This window comes from Typopeltis vanoorti, chromosome 4 (genome assembly GCF_054136105.1).
Source record: "Typopeltis vanoorti isolate ZY-2024b chromosome 4, IOZ_Tvanoo_1.0, whole genome shotgun sequence".
NCBI classification, from domain to species: Eukaryota; Metazoa; Arthropoda; class Arachnida; order Uropygi; family Thelyphonidae; genus Typopeltis; species Typopeltis vanoorti.
This window is the reverse complement of record NC_143552.1, coordinates 46,632,813-46,650,342: the sequence shown is the minus strand read 5'-3', so window position 1 is coordinate 46,650,342 and position 17,530 is coordinate 46,632,813. Positions and strand designations below refer to the sequence as shown.

The following is a 17,530-nucleotide window of genomic DNA, read 5'->3' as shown; positions in this document are numbered from 1 at the left end:
GTTATGAAGGGCTTGGATTGTCTAGACGAAAGAGCTTCATATTTACGGTTAAGATGTTGACTTAGTTTATTATAAGCACGTTGAGTAGAACGTTTAGCCACATTTAGAACTATGTGAGAAAGAAGTGGATCCAAATTTGTGGAAATATAGGTGCGCAGATCAGAAATGTGATGACTGTGAATGGCAAAGGTCACGTTTAGCAGCTTTAAGTTGATTACGGATTAGAGATAAACTAGTGTTCTGGTAAATATTATGAACTCTAGAAGATTTTATTGTTTCTTTAATCTTAGCGAAATTGGGAATAATCTTGTTGTCGCAGCACTTTTTTAAGAAATTGATCTTTGCTCATAACCTACCTTGTATAACTGAAAGTTTTCCTAATTTACCAGTTAATTTGGTAGCATTTTCCCTGTGAAGGATAAGAATTTGCTGTTTTAAGGATACTTGTGACATAAGACTGAATGATATATGCACGTAAACACAAGAAAGATATTTAATTAACCAAATATTTCGGTCTGGAAATAGCAGACCATCCTCAGTGGTATTACGAGAACAGTTTTAAAAAATAGAAGATGCTGAGTACTTTTTTTTTAGAAAAACCATTGAGTTTCATGTGTTATTGGATAGTAGAAAGTTCTTTCTGTAGATAATCAAAAGCAGAACAATTAGTTTTGGCTCTTCTGATGAGGCATTTTATAATTCCTGTTTTTTGACATGGATGATGGGCTGATTCTTTAAGAATATAACGACCTGTGAACATTGGTTTCCTGTATACTGTAGTTGTAAGAATATTTGAAGGTGACCGGATGAGGAGAACGTCTAAAAAAGATAACTGGTTGTTTTCTTCTATTTCCACAGTAAACTTTATACGATGATGCAAGGAATTAATACTGTTTAAAAAAGAAGGTAAAGAGTTTTTGCTATGAGGTCAAAAAATAGTAAAGATGTCATCTATATATCTTACCCAAAAAGATGGTTGAGGGAAAATAGATGAGAAGAGGACTTTTTTTAAATGTTCTAAATAAAAGTTGGCTAAAGAAGGAGAAAGAGGACTTCCCTGTGATCTCTCCTATTTTGGACAGACTGGACGTTCTCTTGAAAAAAGAATCCAAGAACATCAATCCTCCATTCTTCGCAACAAACCTGAAAAGTCTGGATTGGCTCAACACAGGATTGAAACTGACCACAGCATCTTTTGGTCCAGGACTCGCTTCTTACATAGATCCCGTTATAGGTTCGAACGTTTGTTCAAGGAAAGCGTGGAGACCTTGCTCCATCGTAATGACTGTATATCTATATCAAAAATCTGGGAAAGTCTAATCAAGATTACTCATTAATTTTTTTTTTTTTTTTCAATCATGTCTCTACTTCAAAATATTCTGTTTTATACTTAATACTTAGTGATATAACATCATGCAGTGTGTTCTCTTTTTAACGATCTATTGTTAGTATTCTAGCTTGTATTTTTTAAAAACTGTTCTTGTAATACCACTGAGGATGGTCTGCTATTTCCAGACTGAAATATTTGGTTAATTAAATATCTTTTTTGTGTTTATGTGCATATATCATTCAGTCTTATGTCACAAGTATCCTTAAAACAGTTAACTTCCTATCTACAATTTTCCTCCAAATCAGCCTGTTACTTGTCAAGACTCCAACATTATCAGATCTTATATTTCTATCGTCTAAGGCACTTTGTACCGTATGAATCCACCTATATCTTGATCTTCCTCTGGGTCGTTTTCCTGCCAACATGGCAGAGAACACTTGCTTTGCTAATCTTTCCTCGCCCATTCTGTTTAATGTATAAAACCTTCTAATGCTAAAGGTAAGCAACAATGATGCAAACATGACACAAAAAATGCTCAGAGCACAATATATGAATGAAAATTTCTTCAGAAACTTGTCAAACAACAGGCAAAAAAAAAAAAAAATTGCTGATGGTAAACTAGTGTAATTAAAATTATTAGTTCTATTCCTAGAATTATTATTAAAGCCATTACAGTGAATGTGGTTGAGTGTGTGCAAGCACCCATGAGGCAGGTATGTGTGAGAATGACCAAAAAATGAGGAACCTAGTCTCTCAAAGGAATGCTATAGTTTGGATAGTGTAGCATTCCCTCTTATCAGGAATAAGATGAAGGGGGTTTAGCACTGGTTAATGCAACCTTGCCAAAAGCTAAAAGCAACAGTGAGACATGGTAGACAGATGATGGTGTAGTTATAGGGATAGAATGTGAGAGGTATAGATTTTCAGAAAGGTTAGAAGAGATAAGACAGGGGAGGATGTACTGCCGATGACATCAGATAAAATGCAGCCAAAAAGAATAGGAAGTCAAAAAGATAGGTATTTGGATGACACTTCATTTCAGGCAACTTGATGTGAGATAGAGGCCAACAGGCCAAAACATGCAGTTGGCTGCTGCTATAAGCTATGGGGAGGGGGGGGGATGCAAGGGATGATATGGAAGACATGCATCAACAAATTAGCAGAATGAGTACAGGCTGTGTAATTATTATGGAGACAATTTCTGAAAGGAGGAAAGACACAGTGGAAGAAATGGAATTTATACACCTATTAAGAGAAAATTATGTGAAGTGGCATGTGATGAAGGACACTTGAAGTATGTGATGCTGGATATGGTTACAGGATCAAAAGATTTGTTCATAATGGAATTTTCAGTTAAGAAGAGATATATGAGAAGGTATATGTGGAACTACAGGCAGGTGATTATGACGAGCTTCGGAGGCTTGAAGTAGTGCCATGGCATAAGCTACAAGGGAAGGAAATTAGCAGGGCCTGGGAGATAGCTGGGGGCATCTGAAAGAAGTAACATTAGAATGTATACCCAAGGTCAGGAGGATAAATCAAGCAGAAATTAGACAGATAAGTAGTATCATTAAATAGGAGCTAAAAAAGATATTGTGAAGGGTATAATAAATTTAGTTTAATCCTTTATCCAAGTGTGTGCAAACAAAGTTTGCGCCTGAAAGTATCTTCAGGACTGGGGTAAAGTGGTACAACACTGGGCGACTCCTTGCAAAGGTGAAGTAAGCTACCAACACTCTATCTCAGTATCTCCCATAATGCAAAACACATCTCCTTGCGGATATGTATAATGTTATGCATTAAGGGAAAGGCCACTACCCATACTAGTTTTGACCTTTATTGAGGTCTCTTCAGTGGGAGCCAAGCCCAAGTGGAGATACTAAGGCAGAAGCATTAGCAAGGTCATCTCCTCCTATAAGAGCCACCAAACGGTGTGCCACCTTTTTTTATTAAATTACTCTGGATTTAGAGAAAGATGTTGAAAGTTTATTTTTCACTTGGTCAGACTATAATAAATTTAGTTTAATCTCTTATCCAAGTGTGTGCAAATAAAGTTTGCGTCCGAAAGTATCTTCAGGACTGGGGTAAAGTGGTACAACACCAGGCGACTCCTTGCAAAGGTGGAGTAAGCTACCAACACGCCTATCTCAGTATCTCCCATAATGCAAAACACATCTCCTTACGGATATGTATAATGTTATGCATTAAGGGAAAGGCCACTACCCAGACTGGTTTCGACCTTTATTGAGGTCTCTTCAGTGGGAGCCGGGCCCAAGTGGTATCTGCCTTGGTATCCCCACTTGGGCCTGGCTCCCACTGAAGAGATCTCAATAAAGATTGAAACTAGTCTGGGTAGTGGCCTTTCCCTTAATGCATAACATTATACATATCCGCAAGGAGATGTGTTTTGCATTATGGTAGATACTGCGATAGGAGTGTTGGTAGCTTACTCCACCTTTGCAAGGAGTCGCCCGGTGTTGTACCACTTTACCCCAGTTGTGAAGGGTATATATGGAGAAAAGTGATCAGCAAACTCATGGGCTGTACAAGGCTCAGGCAGGCAAGAATGATGACAAGGTAAGGCAAAGTCAGATTATAAGAAGAAATTAGCCAAGCAGTCCAAAGAAAATAAAAAAAACAGGGAGTTGTTTTGCTATGTAGCAAAGGAGAAAGGATCATAGCTGCTATTATTATGTCTGCTTCTGTCAATCATCCAAATGAAAGAAACTGATGTAAGAATGGGTAATGGGGTTGATGAATTGGAAGTATGGAATGGTCTTAGGATATTGAAGAATTTCAATGCAAATACAGTCTTGGGAATGTTTCTTGATGCCTCTGAATATGCTGTTTAACTTAAGTCCCAAGGGAATGGAAAGAAGGCAAAATATTTTCTCTGCATAAAGGAGGCGCCAAGACTTCTAGCATATTATGGACCACTCAGTAACTCAGAGGCAGTGAATGAAAAAAATAAATAAATTACTGGAAAACTTGAAGGAGAGAATTCCCAAATGGGAGGGGGTTCATAAAAATATAATATTTTTTGGTGTGTATGGGGGACGGGGGGCATTGTAGCTTTGTGAAAGATCAGTCATGCCTCATGCCTTAGTACACTCGCTGAACTTTTTATAAGAGTAACAGTTGATTCAAATAAAAGGAATGGCTACATGATGATAATACTGGATTTTACAAAGGCATCTGATGGCATATATGGAACTCTGTCACAAACTGGAACAAATGGGAATGGATATGAAATTGGTGATATATTGGAGTATAAGGTTGTAGTTTACAGAGGAGCAAAATCCAGGAGAAAGCAGATGACTAACTGTGTCACAAGCCTCTATGCTTGGACTACTCTACTACTTAATTTGTACATAAATGATATACAGAAAATGATTTGATGGAAATTTTTTTTGATGATTGTGTAAAACTGAGTAGCATAATAGTTAATACTGGACAGAGTTAATGAGATCAGCAAGAACAGAGGACTTAAACTCAACCCTAAAAAGACAAAGATTATGGTTCTCAAAGGAAATACAGTAATACCCTGCTTTATGAGACTTCACTTTATGATGATCAGCTCATACAATGATTTTTCAATCATGACTAACACTCATTTATACATTGCTGCATTTGTTCTTAAGGTAGTTTTAGCAGAATGACATTCCTGAGAATCAACAGATGCACAGTTTTCCTGAAGTGTTTATGACATTTTTGCTTGCTTCATCTCTCTGACTCTCTGCTTGGGTATTTTGTGTGAATTATAAACTGTTTATAATTATGAGTTTATTTTATTGTTAATAATGGCAGTTAAAATTCGAAATAAGGGTGCCATTGCTTCCAATGAGGATGCATAAACCTAGTACATTACATACTACGATTAAAATTATTAAATATAGAGATGATGGTGTATCATACACTAACATAGGCTAAACTTACCTAGCATGCTGTACTAAACAGTTAATACTACAGTTATTCGTAAACATGACAATCTTATTGCCAAAATGGAAAAAAATTTAATGGTATAGACTGAAGACCAAACTAGCTGGCATGTTCCTTTAAGCCAAGCTATTCAGAAGAATAATAACTTTTTTGTTTGTGAAAATTATTCGAAATTGAAAAAAAAAAAAAAACAGTCATTCATTATATGGTGAAATTTGCTATATCTGGAACCTAATGCTTTATGACCAGGGTATACCTGTATATATAGAGAGAAGCTCCTGAGGAACAAGTATGTACCTTAATGAAGAAATAATTGAGAAAGTCAGCAAATTAGTGTACTTTGGATCTCTCATTAATATGAAGAACTGCTGTTCAGAAGACATCAAAAGAAGAAGATCAAGAATGGCTAACCCAACAGTCAGAGACTTGTCTAAAATCTAAAAGGATGGATCTATCTCCACAGAACAAACTGAGGATTCTGGATGCAGCTGTTTTTAAAACCGCAACTTATAGATGTGAAACTGATAGGAAAAGGATAGCTGCTTTTGAGATGTGGTACTATAGGATCTCATACACTGAAAAGCAGAAAAACAGATGGGTGCAAGAAACAATTGGTAGAACTTTAAGACTATGTAAGGGTACTGACAGAAGAAAGCTAAAGTACTTTGGACACACTGAAAGAACAGAAGAACTTCTTAAAACAGTAATAGAAGGTAAAGTCCCTGGAAAAAGAGGAAGTGGTAGATTCTCAATGAGATGGACTGATGGACAGATCGTATGCTTGGAGTGACTGGTCTCCAGAGAGCTGAAGCTTCAGAAAAGCATGCAAACAAGACAACTTTGTGAGGATTGGTGGTGTGGCACATAACCAAGGAGAGGAATAACTCGATGATGTCCAATAAACTTATGGATGAATAATTAATCAAGGCTATGGAAAAAGCTTGTAGGTGATTTAAATAGGCTGCCACTATGGGCAAAAGATACAGATATCAGTTTAATGTGGAAAAGTGTAAAGTTGTGCATTTTTGGAAAAAAAATATTACAAACTGTATCAAATTCATGGAATGGAATGGCATGAAACTGATGAAGCTAGACATTTCGGGGTCAGTATAGAGCAGGGGGTCGGCAAACTGGGGTACAAATGAAATTCTTGGGGGTAATGAGGACTCAATAGACATAAATAAAATTATATATAAAGCGCATTCCTTGTTACGACAGAAATTTTTCTTCTGGCAACACTGCATGTGGCCAATGTAATATACGTGTTTAGGAGATGTCACGTCATGTTGAACTCCAAACAATTTGGTTGCTAAGGTGTTGTCAAGTGACTAAACAGATATTATTTGTCAGTTGTCTATTACCCGCCTTAACCTTATTTTTTGACACATGTTTTTGCTTTGTTTAAGTCGATTTAAGTAGTTATTTAATTTAATTTATTTCAATAGTTCTAATTTAAGTGTAAGATTTTCATTTATTAACCATATTTTAGTTTTATGTTAGTTCGATAATTTAATTAATATATTTTCTCCTTGCTCGATTAATTTTTGATGGTCAATAAAATAATTAAATACTGCCTTCGTCTTGAGGACATGTCTTAGTGCCACGTTTACCAATTAAATTATTGTAAATTTAAATGAACTTTAAAAAAACTTAAATTCAATCAGTGTCTTTTTTACCCTTCAGATGACATCAACCAGAAAAATACAACACCAGGAAGAGTTCCTCAATTATGGGTTTACACAAATAGAAGACAAAGGAATAATGAAACCACAATGTGTTGTCTGTTTGAAAGTACTGACTGCAGAATTTTTCAAAAAGAGTCAATTGAAGAAACACTTGGATAATTTGCATCCACATCTGTCTTCCAAACCACAGGAATACTTCGTAAATTTGGAAATGTCTGTCAAAAGACAAAGACTGGACAGCAACTTGAGAGGTACATTCAATCAACGTTCACCATCAAAGGCTAGCTTTGAAGTGGCCTAGTTGATTGCCCGAGACAAGAAACCATATACTATTGGTGGGGAATTGGTTAAACCAGCAGCTTTGAAAATGGCAGAGATTATGTATGGTCAGAAAGAAGCCATGAAACTAAATTCAGTGCCCTTGTCTGCAAAAGTTGTGAAAGAAAGAATTTCTATTTTAGCAGAAAATGTGAGGGAACAAGTTATTTCTTCAATAAAAGAGAGTAAATGCTTTGCTATTCAGCTTGATGAGACTACAGATGTCAGTAGTAATTCGCAGCTGATGGTGTATGTATGCTACAAAGGTTTACATGTAACTGAAGATGAATTGTTGTTTTGTTCTCCTCTCGAGTTGCGATCTCGTGGAATTGATGTCTTCAATAAAGTTAATGAATACTTTAATAACATTAATTTAAAGTGTGAAGACTGCATTGCTGTCTGTTGATGGAGCTCCAGCTATGTTGGGTCATGTAATTGGTTTTTCAGCTTTGCCGAGAGAGAATAATCCAAAGCACTGCTTGTGAAACATTTGGAACCTCACTGGAAGCCGCCATGCATGATGTTATCAAGGTTGTCAATGTTGTCAAAGGACATACACTAAACACGTGACTATTTCGTGAATTATGTAAAGATGGTGAGGCTGAATATATAGACCTACTTGATCATACAGAAGTGAGGTGGCTCTCACGTGAAAATGTTCTGAACCGAGTGTAGGCTTCAAAACTGAACTTGAAATTTTTATGGTTGATCAAAAGCATGTTCTCGCAGATAAGTTTACAAACTCCTCGTGGGTTGCACATTTCGCATATTTAGCAGATATTTTTGATGAACAAAGAATTGGAAGGAAAAAACATCAATATCATTCAGTCAGAGAAAAGATTTCAGCATTTGGATCAAAGCTTTTATATTGAAGACAGAAAGCAGAACAAAACAAGATAGCTGCCTACGATAATAAGCCAAGAGGCTATTTTTCCGGCGGCGTAAATTAAGTTAAGGGGATAATAAATCCCTCATTATTTAGTAGTAGTAGTAATTTAAACTTATTTAATAGTAGGGGTATATGTAAGTTCGGTTCACTTAAACCTTGGTATTATCCAGGTCTACCTACTCACTGATGAGACGTCAATAAAGGTCGAAACCGGTCTGGGTAGTGACCTCTCCTCATAATGTAAAACAGTAATACATCTCATAGGAGCTGCGTTTTACATTATGAGAAAATATTAAGGATAGTGATGGAGCTTTCTCCACCTTTGCTCTGAGTTGCCCTAGTGTTGTACCACCCAGGTGTTGACTTATGCTTGGACTCACTGATAGTTCTTCGGCATGAAACTCTTGGATAGATTTTGATCTCCAAGTTTTGTATCCGGCTTTAAAATAATGAGGGATTTATTATCCCCTTAACTTAAGATAGCTGCCTTTTCAAAGTTAGCTTTGTTTTTGGAAGATTGTGAAAATATTACTTTTGACGACATCAAGGATACAGTTATAAGGTACCTTACCAAACTCAAAGAGCGGTTCTCTGATTACTTTACAGATCTTGATTCACATACTGTCAGTTGGGTGGTAGATCCTTTTAAATGTGAAATTGCTGATGTACCAGAAGAGCCTCAAGGGTTGGCAGAGGCACTTCTTGACCTTCGATCCAATAATGAAGCACGTATTGAAAACAAAGCAGATCTGTCATAATTTTGGATGTCAATAGCTGCAAAGCTTTCAAAATTGCAAATGAGGAGGAGGAGGCAGTCAAAAAGTTGCTGCCTTTTGCAACAACCTACCTTTGCAAACAAGGATTTTCCACTATAATGAACATGAAAAAACAAAGCAGAGAAATCATTGGACCACGGAGACAGTATCCAAATTGCTCTAACATCAAAATGCCCCAATTTTGATGTTATTGTATCAAAAACGAAACAACATAATTTCTCCAAAACCTGAAGTGAAAAAGTTTTCAAAGAAATCCTTTTGTTTCATAATGAGGATATTAATTTATTTTATCACATTTATTTTAGACTTTTTATATTTATAATCGTATTCTCCATATAAATAGATTCAATAAACCTTTTGAATTTAAATAATCTATGACTTTCTCCCTTTCAAATCAAGGGGGTAACGTTGACGTAAATAAATATATTTTGGGGTAATAGGTAAAAAAGTTCCCTGCCCCTGGTATAGAGAGTTGAAGTTCTGAGGGTATATTGTTTAAGGATTAAGGCAAAGGTACTCAGGAATATTTTGGTTAGTAAGAACACACACACACTATCAAGCAGTGATAAGGAAGTTATCATTACTCTTTATAGGACCTTGATACATTCACATATGGATTACTGTGCTCAGGTCTGGTCACCTAGGTTTCTTGGGTACGAGAAGAAATGGTGGTGAGAGTCCAGAAGTGAACAACCAAAATGGTGGGTGGTCTGTGGAATGCTTCCTATGATGATAGATTGAGTCTGTGGAATGCAAAAGATTGAATACATTCACTAGAGATGCACTAATAATGCAGTTGCTGTAGTTGGTTGATTGAGTGGTGGAGACAAAGTTGTAGAGTAGGTGCCCTCCCTCAATGAGTCTTTGGACTCCTTGGAGGTGTCACATAATAATAATAATATAATAACCAACAGTAACCCATTCCACACACTCAACATGCCATGAGAAGAACATGAGCTTTCCATCATTCCTAATTTTTTTCTCTGCAAAGATGATCAAAATTTTTCTGTCATGAAATGCAAAATGTCACTTGTACAACTCGAAATCCAAAATTGAAAACTTAGCATTTAAGTATACTGCTTCCCCATTGCAGATCTACCAAGAGGCAATACTAGTTTCATCCCTAATAACTCTGCTAAATTATTGAAAATAACTGTAAATAAGAATCTGAAATCTTTCTGGTCAGTTGGTAGAGCTTCTGCTACTAATGGCTCACGAAAAAGTTAAGCAAGTTTGAGTGCGGTTAGTAGTTGGAAGGGGTCGTTCGATGCTGTTGGCACACTCTCCCTCGATGAGTCTTTGGACTCCCTGGAGGTGTCACATAATAATAATTTCCTCTTATAATTATTATATTACACATTATAAAAAAAATATGTAATTTATTCCTCCAAATGTTTATAAAAATTGATATCTGAAGTGGTATAAACTTTTAATGTTAATAACATGAACCAGATACCCCAGCGCATTGCTAAAGACTTCAGATAGAGGCAGCTCATTCTAAGCTGAACAGATTTCATATAGTTAAAACGGAAGAAAATCGATGTGGTTGCCAACATCATAGTCTCGCTTTTCCGAAAGTTCTTTTACAAAAAAATTATCAGCTGCATCCTGATCTCTCTTATAAAATTTCAAAAATAACTCGAAATAAAATAGTTCGTAACAAACACACGACTAGATAGCATTCGTAAGTCTATTAACATTAATCTAAACAGTCAAAAATACCTTTTTAAAACTGATTAATGAAGCATATTTATAATAAATCATTTACCTGCTTGATAAACATTCTGATTCCGACAAAAAAAATAACTAAAAAACACGTAAAATTTTAAAACTCCGCTCCGCTAATCACATTACTCAAGTAAGCAAATACACACTCGATACCATTGAAACATTTCCAGCGTTACGAAATGGCGGGAAGTACTAACATATTTTCTTCAGAATTTAAAAATGTGCAAAAGTAATATGCACTAAAACTTATTAACAATATGTAAGTACGTTTAGGCATAATATTAACGTCTGTATGTATTTTTGAACGAGGCATTAAAAGGAAACAATGTTTCAGCATTAAAATTTGTTTTGTTAATCTTCTGCATTTTTTATCATTAATGGGAACGTGAACAGCATCGCCACAAAAGGCGTAACATAAATTATAAAGCCTAAACTCTTAGAATTATGGAGATTTTGTGACGGAGAAAGAAAATTTTCCTGGAAAGGCTTACTTTGTACGTTTCTAAAATGTATATATATATATATAGCTTGGTATGTTTAACATATATATATATATATATATATATAAAGTATTTTACCTTGGGTATAATAAATGTTAATTAATGTATAATAAATAAATAAATATATATATATATGTATATGTTAAAGATACCAAGCTATTTTAAACCTCGTTTTACTCCATTTCCCAAGTAAGCAAACAGACAAGTACTGTAAATCAAGTTTGCGCCTGCAAGTATTGCAAGTCTAGATGAATGATCCCACACGTTGTGCAAGACCAAAGCAATTCATGGTATAAGTTGGATAAGCTCTGATCACTATTCTTAATATTTACCCTAATTCTTAATTACTTTCTACATATGACTTGCAGGCGCAAACTTGACTTATTTGTCTGTTTGCTTACTTGGGAAATGGAGTAAAACCAGGTTTAAAATAGCTTGGTATCTTTAACACATATATATACACTGTGTATTATTTTTAAGGAAGTATGAAAGTATCGATATATGCATCAACAACACCATTACTGGCTTGCTGGGTGAAGCATAAAATGCTTTTGGTTTTCTCCTTTTTCTGTGTCGGGAAGCTTGATGGGGGGGGGGGGCCTTATTATTATTATTACACCTCCGAGGAGTTCAAAGACTTATCGAGGGAGGGCAATCACTCAACAACTCTCCGTCTCCACCACCCGATCCACCAAACACAGTGAATAGCATCATCTACGTCAACGCCATCCACTTCCCAGCATACATACAACTACAAGTATTTTCAAAGACAATCACAAACATCCATGCCCACGGTGGGATTCGAACCCCCAGCCTTCGGACTGGAGATGATATGCTAACCACTCGGCCAACCAGGCCGACAAAAAAAAATCAGAATTAAAAAAAAAAAAAAAAAAAAAAAAAAACATCACAACAGTAAAACTCGCACTTTATGCTCGCACTTTGTGGAGTATGCTGAGAACAGGATTGTCTTGGGTCTTTTATATTTGTGATAGTCGTGTTCGCTGTAACTGGAAGCTTGTCTGATTAGTGGGTTGGGATAATAATGTGCCTTGCTGAAGAATGTTTCCGCTTGATTGTGAAGGAGGGAATGGATGTCTTGAGTTCTGGTGTCTCTATGGATCTGCATGTTTCTGATGAAACATGGGGCATCCAGAATCATCCGAAGGCATTTGTTTTGTATCCTCTGTAGTTTCGGGATGTTGGATTTGGATGTGTGACTCCATGCTGGGGGATGCATATGTGATTACTGGTCGTATTGCCATCTGATATAGTAGCAGCTTGTTGCGTATGTCCGGTTTGCTGTTGCGGTTGATCATGGGGTAGAGTTGGGCTATGGCTCTTGATGTCTTTGTACCGATGAGTTTGATGTGGCTATTGAAATTTAGTTTTTTGTCAAGCTGTATTCCAAGGTATCTGGTTTCTGTTTGCCGAGGTATCTTTTTTCCGAGGAGGTGAATATCATCTTGGATGAGGGCTTTGCATCTGATGAACAGTATAGCTGAGTTTTTGTGAGGGTTTACTTGTATCCTCCAGTCCGAGAACCACTTCTCTAGTGTTGTGATGGTGTCCAAGAGATGACTGATCACCAGGTGTGGGTGGAGAGATCTTGTCATTATGGCAGTGTCGTCCAGTAAAGGGTTGTGATGGTTGTCCTCGGGTTTTGTGGGGTGTCGGACACGTAGATTGTGAAAAGTAGGGGAGCTAGCAGTGATCCCTGTGGTACTCCTGCCAGGATTTTGTGCCTAGTTGAGACTGTGCTGTTTATTTTAATCTGCATGAATCTGTCGGTGAGGTATGATTTTATTAGTCAGATGAGGTTTGTTGGTATGTTAGCCTGCATGAGTTGTAGAGAAGACCTTGATGTCATACCTTGTCAAAGTCCTTAGCAACATCCAGGAATACTGCAGCCAGTGGTGCAGCTAGAGCTTTTGACTCCTGGGGCGGTCCCTGATGACATTGGCGAAGTCTATTTCATAGTAATGTAGGTAATTCTTAATCAATTTTATTTAGAAAAACTCCTCTCACAACTAGCAACACTTACAGAAATTGTGAGAAAAATTAGCAGTAGTATTACAATATTTGGAAAAGAGTTCTCGAGACTGTATTTTAGAATTATCTGCAATAGTTCAAAAATGTTCAAAGTGCCGCCCGGAGAGGACTGCCTCCCCCCCCCCCCTAGCTACGCCTCTGACTGCAGCTGTGTGCAGATGACAGTTGTATCCCTGTGTGATGTGTTCCACTAGTCAGTGTATTTCAAGAAAAATCAGACCAACTAGGAATCATAGCAAACGAGCAATTTGGCTTCTGCCGCGAACACAGCACGGTGTTCGCGTCAGAAGCCAAATTAATCGTTTTGTATGATTCCTGGTTGGTCTGATTTTTCTTGTAGTCTTGAGAGGATGATTTTTTTCGGCGATCTTTCCTAAGTTGGATAGCAGGCTGACGGGATGGTAGCATTACGGGAGTTGCGGATTGTTTCCTGGCTTTTTTATTGGAATGATATCGGTGGTTTCCCATGCAGTGGGGAAGTGTTGTATTCTTAGTATTGTATGGTTATGTTAACCAGGTGCACATTAGCCTTTCGAGGAAGCAGTTTGATGATTCTGTTTGTAATGTCATTTGGACCTGGAACTTTTTTGTTGTTTAGATGTTTCATGATGTTCGTTATTTCCATTGGAGTAATGGGGGGGTTGATGCGTTCTGATTTGTCTGTGGTCAGCCATAAGGTACGCTTGATCTGCTGGTAGATTTTATAAATGTGGCTGATGTTTATGTTGTCGTATGATGGCTGCATTGTTTTTCTAGGTTGTCTGCTACTGATTCCGCTTTTTCTGTCAGTATGTGCAGTTCCGTGCGCGGTTTGAATGGGAGAGGAGCGGTTGCGTTTGGTGCGCATGGTCTTCAGAAATTTCCATATCGTGTGATCTTCTGGGTTGAGTGATGATAGTTTTTTTTTTTCCCAGTCCTGATTCCTGTGGTTTCGAAGTGCTTTTCTGACTTGGTTAGTCAAGTTGTTCAGAGTTTTCTTGTCCTGTGTGGCTCTTGTGTTGTGGTATCTTTTCCTGGCTTTATTTTTTGTTCTGATTAGATCCATGATGTTTTCTGGGAGCCATCTGGTTGGGTGGTTGGCTGTGGTTTTGGTGACTGCTTGTAGAGAGTTTTTGATTTGGTTTATTAGATTGCTTACTGCTTCATCTATTTCTTCTTTTTTTTTGTGCATGATGGGTGCGGGGCCGATGTCTTCTGGTAGGATTTTGGCTAGCTTGTCCCATGGTATGAAGGAGTGCAAGGAGGCCAGTTGATCTTGCATGCCAAGTTTGTGCAGGATTGGGTTGTGGTCAGATGATAATTCGTCGTCTCTAGTTGCTACTGGTAATTGATGTCTCTGAACATTTCTACAGGGTGTTCGGGATAAATTTGACAGTTTCGTAAGGAAAAAGAAAATCTTCTTTGTATCTATTAAATTTAATGAATTGACAAAAAAACATTACAGGCAGAGTTAATTACAATACTATCAACAAGATTTACTCAAAATAACCACCATTAGCATCGATCACAGCTTCAATTCTGCTTCGGAACCTCGAACAAGCTGATGCTACAGTCTCCCTGGGAAGGGCCGCAAAAACTGTTTTAATTTTATCCATTAACTGGGCTTTTGTATTACTGGAAGTGCGATTGGTGTCTTTTTCAACTGCGCCCCATACAAAATAATCCATGGGGTTAAGGTCTGGGGAGTTTGGAGGCCAAACATTTGGACTGGTGAAGTCGTAGAAATTTTCAGACAACCATTTTTGACTTTTCCCAGAGGTGTGGCAAGGGGCCGAATCCTGCTGCCATACATACGGCCTACCATTGGCTACCCTTGTTATCCAGGGCTTGACTACAGTTAGCAACTCCACGAACAAAGCCCGAATTCCAATGCCAGGGTTCTTCAACACCTGTTCCTGCAGATTTGCGAGGAATTCTGCTGTACGAACGCAATCAGATCGTCTGCTAGGGATCTTTCTTCTTGCTACATCCTCGTAGTCACCATTGCAAGTCTCTAGTTCATGCCTGATTGTTTTTACTGTATTCAGGGAGCATTGGGCAGCAGTCGTAATATCCTTATTTTGATGGCGGGCACGAATCATCATGATACAAGTTATTCTCTTCCATGATTCAGGTGGGTTCCAGCTATCCATCCTTTCTGACATCTTGTATATGAATGAAGAAGGGTCCAAACTTTTAAATGAAGAGAAGTGTGTGTTAATACATGTAACTTACGGAAAAATATAATTAATTATAAATATGTCAAATTTATCCCGAACACCCTGTATATCGAGTACATTTGATCTGTCGTGTGGGCTGTAATGAGTGTGTTCGGTGGGTCCTGCTATCACAACTGAGTTGAGTTTTGTGTAAAATGCGGCCACTTCTGTTGTTGTTGGTGGTGGGGCTGAACCAGGCTGTGTGCTTGGCGTTTAAGTCTCTTGATATGATAGTGGGATCTGTGGTGCCAAGGACGGCATACAGGTTGGCTGTCAGTAGAGGGTTGCTTAGTGAGTTGTAGGCGGCATATATTTTGAGGCTTTTTGCATTGTTTGTGTGGACTTCTATTCCTGTAATTTCCAGGTTGGTGGTCTGTGGGTTTGGTATGACATTGTGGTGGAGGTAGGGTTTCATATAGATGGCAGTGCTCCCCCTCTGGTGCTGAGTCGTTCCATTCTGTATATGGTGTATCCTCTCACTTTTGGGTTGGTTACAGTCTCAGGTGGGTCTTGTTGATCAGCATCAGTGTGCAAATTCTTGTAGTTCTAGTGTCTTGTTGGTGAGGCTGTTGGCAATCCAGGCAGCAATCAGGAGCGAGTTGGGTTTTATTTTAGTTTTGTTTATTGTCGAGTGCTGTCAGTTTGGAAGGGGGTTCCTTGCAGGAATCTCTTTGTGGAGGATGGCTTTGGGTTGGTTCTGCTAAATTCCTGCAGCATAGTGGTTAGTGATGCAGTCAGTATTGCTGTGATGTTGGAGCCTGTTTGGTTGCTACGTATTGTGTCCTTTGGGCGAGTTGCTTCTGCATAGGTTTTGGTGGTGGTGGTGGGGGGGGGAGGTTGAGCCCTTTCCTGACTTTTTTGGTTAGGGTTTTGTTGGCTTGATGGCTGGTCAGCTGGGATGCTTCGAGTGGTCCTGAGGGATATATGCATCGATATAAGTATCGTTGTATGTATTATAGCCCAAAATGCAGACTAATGTCTGTGTTGTGGCATTTCCAAGATAGTTCCGAAATGTAATCGATAAATGAGAACGTTATCTATCGATTACATTTGAAACTATTTTGAAAATTCCACAACAAACATTAGTCTGTTTTTTGGGTTATAACATATATCAATACTTTTATACTTGTTTAAAAAGAAGAAGAAAATGTAGAGTGGAGTGGTGCTTGCATCCACTGTTCTATGCCGTCCGAAATTATACTTAACTTCAAGTCTAGTCGCAGACTGCAGAAACTTTCTATAGCGTTCCTTCGACCGGTTTCAGAGTTATTACTTGAAATTTCGCAAGGGCAAATGGGTTTTGTGTCCGGTAAATTCAAGAAAATCGACTGTAGAACACATTATTTCAGACAAGCACATGTCCCATCAGGTTTAGGTACCAAGAAATAGCAGCACTTGTTTGTCAGTCTTTCATCGACTGACGTTTATAATTAGTGATAGTTTGTGACGCATATAGTTAGTGATAGAGCTAGCTCTCTCTGACTGGCTACCGATGGGGATTAAACTGCCCACTTAGTATCCAAAAGCTAGATGGGGTAAATACCTCACCTATTCCTTATAAGGGAGTAAAAGGCGTTAGCCAATTAAAATTAAAGAACTAAGGAAATTCTCATTATAAGTTGTTTTGGAATTGTACTACTTTAAAGGTGATCTCAGGAGAGTTTTGGTTTTTGTGTTTTTCATATTTTTTTTAAATATTTCAACAAAATATATTTTCCAAGGTTCTTTTTTAATAGCTACATATACTTGGATTTTCTTAGAGAATTGTTTCTCATTTTGCAGGTTTTCATTTAGATTTTTTCTTAGAACTCTTAAGGAATCATCCATAAATGAAAGCAATCTTTAAAGGAGAAGGGGATGAGAACTGGAACACAAAGGTATGTATTAGAATGATATGATGCCACAAAGTCCAAGTTTTGGGGAAAAAAAAAAAAGAATTTTCAGCTTATTATTATTTTATTTTTATTTTTATCAGATCTCCATGGATTCAAAGGAATCATCCTCTGAAGTCCCACTCTCTCACACACACAGCTAACCATATCCTGACTTGAATGCATTCATTGTCTCTGCACTCACCACACTCTCAGGCAATGCATTCGTATCACCTACCAGTTT

At 37.6% G+C, this 17,530-nt stretch overlaps 1 protein-coding gene across 1 annotated transcript in view; it reads right to left on the bottom strand.

The window, feature by feature from the left end:
* The window catches only part of SMC3 (structural maintenance of chromosomes 3), a 450,203-nt gene extending 439,198 nt beyond the window's left edge, over window positions 1-11,005 (bottom strand). The window contains exon 1 of the mRNA XM_090391130.1: window positions 10,706-11,005. Within this exon, the coding sequence (XP_090247256.1) occupies window positions 10,706-10,720 (15 nt within the window). The 5' untranslated portion in view covers window positions 10,721-11,005. The remainder of the gene's footprint in view (window positions 1-10,705) is intronic.
* Between the last annotated feature and the right edge of the window lie 6,525 nt (window positions 11,006-17,530).